Source organism: Boleophthalmus pectinirostris, unplaced genomic scaffold (genome assembly GCF_026225935.1).
Source record: "Boleophthalmus pectinirostris isolate CB_2022bp ecotype Guang Dong unplaced genomic scaffold, ASM2622593v1 HiC_scaffold_3, whole genome shotgun sequence".
In the NCBI taxonomy this organism is placed as follows: Eukaryota; Metazoa; Chordata; class Actinopteri; order Gobiiformes; family Gobiidae; genus Boleophthalmus; species Boleophthalmus pectinirostris.
The window spans coordinates 21963745-21971356 of NW_026571299.1; the positions used below are offsets into that span (position 1 = coordinate 21963745).

Below are 7612 nucleotides of genomic sequence, written 5' to 3' on the forward strand. Positions count from 1 at the left end.
GTGAAATAGTCTGTGCCTGTGCTGTTCGATCACTTGTATTTATGACTTTTCCATATTTTCATAGAGGATTTATACATGTTTAGATATTTGGTGTTTTGAAAAATAAAATCTAATAAAATTATCTGCCGAAAGTGAGTCGTTTCTGTCTGCTCTGGAAAATCTAGTGATCAAGACTGAACCAGGACTAGACTAGGGTCAAATCCAGACTAAACTGGGACTAAACCAGGGAAAACACAACAAGGAGGTAAAAGCTAAATCTAACACAAGAGGGCACATCTGACTGCTTGGCTTTTCTACAGGAGGCCTAAACCAGGACTGACCAAAACCATTCCATAATCTACTGTTTACTGAAGTAAACCACTAAACAGAGATCACCTTTTCCTTGAATGATATTAGATTTTCTTATTCAGTTGGAGGCTTTCAGATTCTACAGTGTGATGATATCCCACTCTCTCCGAGGTTATACACATAACACCACAAGCTTTGGAATTTTCTTAGTGAGTGGTTAAGCTCTGAGTGTTATTGGTGAGTTATGACAAACTAAAAGGCTGAAGAGTTACCTGAGCAGCCAGAAGCACACGCTTTAACCAAACTTTACAAAAACAAGTGGATCCAGAAGGTTCTGGCTGGTCAGGCAAACTACTGGTGGAAGAAGTACTACATTGTGTTACTTAAATAAAAGTAAAAAATACCCAAGAAAGAGTAAAAGTATCACACACAAAAAATTAAAAATCTATAAAGTAAAAGTAACTGTTTAAAAATGTACTTAGTTAAAACTCTTTCACACATATTTTTAGGGCTAATAAAGCTTCAAATGTGTGACTTTGATTTGATTAAGATTTCTTTGATTTAATAAAACAACTGAACTGTTCAGTTCTGTTTCTTTCTGACTGTTTTTATGTGTTTTTGTTTGCTCAAATTATGAACTTGATCAAAAAAAACCTCTCAGCTTTTTCAGCAGGTCTCAAACTATCTTAAAAAATTCTTGTAACTTTTCAGTCCAATTTCAAAGACGAAGTGGAGCAAAAAGTCCAGATAACTTCACTCAAATGTAGTGAAGTAAAATGAAAAAGAATTCACTTTACCACTTTACGTAAGTACAATACTTTACTACTCTGACGGTCCACCACTGTGCACACGCGCACACACACACACACACACACACACACACACATTACTGCTACAGACCTTATCATACACAGTTGATCTGAACCTTTCTCCTTTAATAAAATGTTTGAGTCTGTGTTAAGGAAATAATAATTATGGAACAAAAATAACTTCCACGGACAAAAATTTGTTTAAAAATAAATAAAAATGTATTTAACCTCTAGTGACTAACAGGATGTTGTGATGTCACCTGAAACGCGGCGATAACATGCAAAGCTACGCAGATTTTGCGTGCGTAATAGCGCCCCGCACGCACCACCAGGAAGACATCAAGCCAACTAGACTTCTGTCGTAACGCACCAACGGTGAGATACTTCTTTGAAATATTCTATACACGTATTATCAAACATTGACCTGTAATTGGTACCGGTACAATTGTGTAGCTGATTATCGCGCAAACTTCAGCAAACTTCGATTTTGCTAAATTGTTTATTAATGTGACTAAACTCAAAAGCGCGCAATTAGGAACGTGAGAGCGTATTTGGGAACATTGAAAAATAGATTGATCAGACAGGCATAGCGTGAAGAAGAGAATAATAAATATATGGATCTGTGAAAGCAGAGGGACAAGCAGAAACGAAACTTAACTTCCACGCGACCAAAGTGCAGCTGCAGGATCAACAACAGCCACAGTGCGCACTGCGCAGGGTCGCTCAGCCGGGGACATGTTTTTGCGCTGGTATTGAGGTCTGTATATTTGTTTTCTTTTCAGATAGATCGAATTGTGGAGTAGACAAACTTTTGGGTGAATCAGGAGAATTTGAATGGGGCCCATTTCTGATCTCAGTTCTAATGTCGTTTCCTCATCTCAAACACACCTGGACTTGTTTGTTTCATTCACATGTTCACTCTGTGATGTCATGTTGTCATACAGGAAATGTCCAAACACCTTCACTTGAATGGTTTGGATAATACTAACCCTGGAATTGAGTATTTTGATCTTTGAAGATTTACACAGACTAATAACAGTTACTCAAATGTGTGAATGAAACAAAACACAGCTCCAGGTGTGTTTGTGAGGAGGGAACAGCATTCTAACATCAGTTAGAGTCAGTTTTATAACATTTAAGTAGCATTTTTACTTTACCTTCTTACCTGTTTTTTGGGATATAAAGCAACAACATGATCTTTAGGCCTAAAATCATTTGCTGGTGTAGCAGAGGTGGAACATGACAAAGTAAAAGTAGTGAAGTAGGCCTGCTGTACTTCAGTTCAAATGTTAGGTTTAGTACATGTACTTTACTTAAAGGTACACTATGGAACGTTTTGGTTGGGGGTTTGTCACATGCTTGTTTCTATGGAGATGTCCTTACTCTGCCTGAAATGTTCCACAGTCTGACATTAAACAGCTCTACCTTACATTTATTCAATTACAGCTGGTTTTACAGCTCCTAGAAAAACAAGTATTCTGACTGTGGGCAGGGTCGCCTCTCCACAGATCTGAACTGTAACTTGGTCTGGTTTGGTCTCCATGAAGACAGAAAAGTTTGATGTCATACTGTGAAACATTCCAGACACATTGTCAAACTTATTATGGTGACAGGCCTAATAACAAGACCAGGGTGAAAAAATGCATAGCACACTCGGTTGGCCGATGTCCAAAAGCTTTTTTATTAACAAATAAATGTTTTGGCAAAAAAAGCCTTCATCAGATATTTTTTCTTGTCTTAGACCACAGCACACTAAATGGTTGCCAGTCCAGGTGCCCATATACCCCTTCAATGAATGGGAGGCCCCAAAGTGAGGTCCGTGAAGAGCAAGAGTCTTGGTGACTCTTGCTCCTCACGGACTGAATGTGGAGTTTGATCTAAAATGTTTTTTTGTGGTAGGCTTGAACTATTTCTATATTTTATAAAATGTTTTTATGTAAATATCTAAACTGTTGTTTCTTGTTGTGGAATGGACTGAACCCACTGGGTGACCTCACTTTGGGGCCTCCAATTCATTGAAGGGGTATATGGGCACCTGGACTGGCAACCATTTAGTGTGCTGTGGTCCAAGACAAGAAAAATATCTGATGAAGGCTTTTTTTGCCGAAACGTTATTTTGTTAATAAAAAAGTTTTTGGACATTGGCCAACCGAGTGTGCTATGCATTTTTTCACCCTGGTCTGGCTGCTCCTTGCGTTTGCACCTCTACAAGAATTTTGGTGTGCGTTTTCTGTTTCTTTTGAGGCCAAATAACAAGCTCATTTTGTCCTTAGTTCGTCCATGATGTCATCTCCTGCACCGTTCCTCTGCCCCACCTGTCTCCACCTCAGCTCCACCCCAGTCTCCCTCCCATGTGGCCACGCCTTCTGCCTCGCTTGTCTCCAAACTATAGACGAGGGCTTGGACCGGCACTGCTGCCCCCAGTGCAGACAAGAGTACCACCCCAATTACTACAACAACTCCTACTACTACTACTTTAAAGAGTACTGTGAAGACCCAGGGATGAGCCAGTTCCCTCTTAAATACACGCCCACTGTCGGGAAAAATGCACAAGGTGCAGGAGAAGAAATCGCTATCAGAGAAAGTCACAGATTTCAAAATAAAACTCCACTAAACGATCGGGAAAATTGTTCTATTTCAAGTCGTGGACAGCTAGGAACAAGCCAAATGACTGACAAATTAAACAACACTGAAGAAATAGATGAAACTGTCCAAAACATGCCCGCTTTAAAATTAAAAATCATGATGTACAGGAAGAGGTGGAGGGGAAAGGAGTTAATGGTTTTCAAAATAAAACTCCACTTTTGCCAGTTCTAAATCCTGTACAGATGAAGATGCAAGAACAAAGCATGGATGTCAAAGGAATTAGCAGATTTCAAAATAAAACTCCCCTTTTGGAACAAGATTGCCAAAAAGGAGCAGAAATATTAGCTGGAAATGAAATAAACGAAAGCTCTGGTATCACTATTTCATCCGACAATGTCAAATTTAGCCTCCGGGATTTAAAAGCTGCAAAAGAAAAGGAAAGTTATGTACTTTCTGGGCATGGTGCAAGTGAAAGTATCTCTTTTAAAACAAACCAACACAATATAATGAGAGCAGACATTGGAGAGATGAAAGAGAAATGTTTGGAAAGGAAAGGAAGTGGGGAATTTCAAAATAACAGTCCTTCTGCAAAAGATTCAGAACTATACAACTACCTGAAGAGCAAAATAATAGCCTCAAACGTCACTGAAGTCGGCTTAGAAAATGATGTACTCCAAAATAAAACTCCACATGTGTCAGTTTTAAACATGCAAAAGCAAAATAGCTCTTTAAGAAACAACCAAGAAATGACAGTGCACCAAAGTATAGGAATGGAAGAACCTGAATCGCCGAGAATTGACCAAAATCTAATTGCATTTAATGATGAAGGAGACTTGGAAAGCAAAGAAAATCTTGCTTTTCAAAATAAAAGTCTGATTTTAGCTGAGAAAATGGCCGAATTGAAATTAAAACTGATGTCAAAAGCTTCAGATTTGACAAACAAATTGGAAAACGCGGAGATGGTTTTGAAGAAAGAGCAAGAGTGCAAGCGAGCCGTGACGATGGCTCATGCTAAGCTACGAGAAAATGCACTGAAATTAGTGGGAGAATTGACTTCCTTTGCTCAAAACTACAGCAAGACAATTATGGAGCTAATCGAGCAAGAACTTAGCCCGGGAGAGGAAATGCTTCATAACAAAGTGGAAAAGGCATCAGAAGTTTGCAAAAAAATTAAGAAAACAATGCATGAAGTTGATAATTTGCTAAAAGAAAAAGATGCCAATGTTTTTACGAGCAAAATTCAAAGTTTAGAATCAGAAATAGAGGGATGTAAAGAGACAAAACAACCCGAAGAAAACCAAGAATTAAAGTTTGATCTGACCAAAGTGTGTCCTGAACTGGAGCAACTGAGCTGTGAGTTTCGTGATAAACTCGGGCAGGTTCAGAGGTCACTGAGGAGTGAGTTTAACCCCTCTGAGGTGACCTTTGACCCGGAAACACTCCACCCAAACCTGATCCTGTCAGAAGACCTGAAGATGGTGACATTTAGTGCAAAGAAACAACAGTACGACCCAACGCCGAAGAGGTTCACCAACTTCATACAGGTACAAGTAGTAGTAGTAATAGAAGTAGTTTTATTTTAGTAGTTGTAGTAGTTGCAGTAGTAGCAGGAGTAGTACCATATTTTTTGGACTATAAGGTCCATCGGATTATAAGGATCAATATCAATAATGTTGAATTCTCAAATTTTCATACATGAAGTGCACCATATTATAAGGCGCACTGAGCAAAACAAACGGACGACACTTAAGACTGATCCTTAGCGCAGGCGTCCACCATCCATTGGCAGATTGTGGTGTAATTCGCCCGGCGTTGCCTCCCTGACTTGTTGAATGTGGATTATGAATGTGAATGTGGGTGGATAATTAGGCCCGAGCGCCAGAGGCTGGTGAAGGGCCTATTAGTATCGCAAAGCGATGCTCCTAGTGGCCAAAAAATGAAATGGCGTGACGTGACTCGCCCGTAGTGACCAGGGACCCTCGCCTTGATATTGCCATGTGCCAGAGGTTTGTGAAAATGTGTAGTTTGTTGGCTAAAAAAGTGGAACATTGTTCTTGTATCAGAATATTATTAGGCCCGAGCCCCAACAGGGCGTAGGGCCTATTGCATTCTCTCGGACAAGCGCATGGGCAATGACAAGCGCATGGGCAATACGAGAGGATGTCATGCAGCTTCATCCTCTCGGTCGCCCCCGGCCCCTGCCTCTCGTGCCAACAGAGCAGCTTGTGTAAAATTCTGTGCGCTCTAACAGCACTAGAGGCGACTACATAGAGAGCAGCTCCTCCTACAACAAACAGAGCTGACTGACCCACAGTCAGCCCTGGAGCCCATACTGGGACAGAAAGGCAGTCTGTGACAGAACAAGGAACGCTGGTTGGGCAGTGAATCAACTGAATTATGCGCCCAGAGACCCGCTGCCTGTAGTGTCAGGAACGCGGCCGAGGCACTGTTATGATGCTTTCTGCTTCCCTGTCTACCTCATCACTCATTTAATGCAAGAAAGTTTCACAGGATCATGAGATACCTTTCACAGGATCACCTGATAGTTTCTTGGGATCGTGTGATAATTTCTCAGGATTCTTTTTATTTAAACCCTCAGCCACAGCCCCTGTGGGGCTTAGTAAGATGTCCTGTACAAAATACATATTTAGTAGAGTTGTAGACTTTTATATTTATTATTACTATAGCAGTTTTTTCACATTTCAGATTTAGTGTTTGGAGCTTTTACAGGAGAAAATGTCACTCCTGCCATTAATACAAACTCATATAATGTTGCCACTCTTTCTAAAAAATGGGAATGTGGTGATGAAATGTGCATAACCTTTACTGCGTTTGTCTTCTCAGGCGTTGAGTGCTCAGAGCTTCAGCGCTGGTGTACACAGGTGGGAGGTGCAGCTGGATTGCGCCCCCTGGCTGTTGGGCATTTGTGTTGCATCGTCGTTGCCACGCTCTGGCCTCCCGTCAGCCCTGGAGATGAGCCCGTCCTCCTGGGGCCTCATGTGGAACCAGAGCCTCCTGAGCGCGTTTCACCAGAGCAGAACCACACAGCTACAGAAAACCCCCCTGGTGTCCAGAAGAGTGGAGCTAAAGCTGGACTGTGACAGAGGACAGCTGGACTTCTACTACCTGAGCGAGACCAGCGGCAGGCACCACATCCATATGTTTAAAATAGACACCAGGGAGCCGCTTCATCTGGCCTATAGGATGTTATCAGGAGACCCCAAAGGAAGAGCCACTATATGCTCATAGAGTTTAGATACTATATGAAGAGCAAGTCACTATACAACTGCAAGGGACATTCACTGTTTATGATCCACAAATTGATGACGTTATGATTAATTTTTGGGGACTGGCTCCATAAACTTAATGGCTCCAAATATAATCTTAAAGTGGATCTATTCAGCAAAAGCGATTTTTCAGACATTTCAGACATTTCATTTTGGTCCTCTATACTCGGTAGTGTGATCTGCAGAAATCCATAGGATAGGATTTTAGATTAATATTGTGATTAAAAATGTCCAAATTATATAAGACACTAGCCACCAAACCAAGTCCGATTTAGAAAAACATGAAAACCTGTCAAATCGACTTGTGGCGCACTATGTACCTTTTTTCTTTTCTTTCTTCAGCCGGCTGTCCCCAAAGTCAAATTGTCACTTTGGAAAGTTCATGTCTGTCTTCATGGAAACAAATGTGATGCACCAGGCCAAGATACAGGTCACAACAGGTTTTACTAATGGTACACATGGTACTATTATTGTTTCAACAACTTTTCTTTTTAAAGCAAATCGATTATGCAAATTTTATTTTTCAGAGCTTTTAACCATAAAATAAATGCAATAATATAAAATCATTAACATATACATGATGAAAACAAGATACAAATAATAAACAACATAAAAATAAAATTGGTTCCTTTGATTGTTTCA

General features: G+C 40.4%; 1 protein-coding gene across 2 annotated transcripts; it reads left to right on the forward strand.

The window, feature by feature from the left end:
- Positions 1-1332: 1332 nt before the first annotated feature.
- On the forward strand, positions 1333-7612 carry LOC110165813 (E3 ubiquitin-protein ligase TRIM39-like). Of its 2 annotated transcripts, none has more exons than XM_020931006.2 (3): positions 1333-1472; positions 3371-5227; positions 6528-7612. In XM_020931006.2, exons 2-3 carry the CDS (start codon positions 3926-3928, stop codon positions 6930-6932), a joined length of 1707 nt encoding a protein of 568 aa, XP_020786665.2. In that variant the 5' UTR covers positions 1333-1472; positions 3371-3925; the 3' UTR covers positions 6933-7612. The 2 variants fall into 2 exon arrangements, with proteins under 2 accessions (XP_020786665.2, XP_020786666.2); XM_020931007.2 differs by lacking the exon at positions 1333-1472 and adding an exon at positions 1481-1854.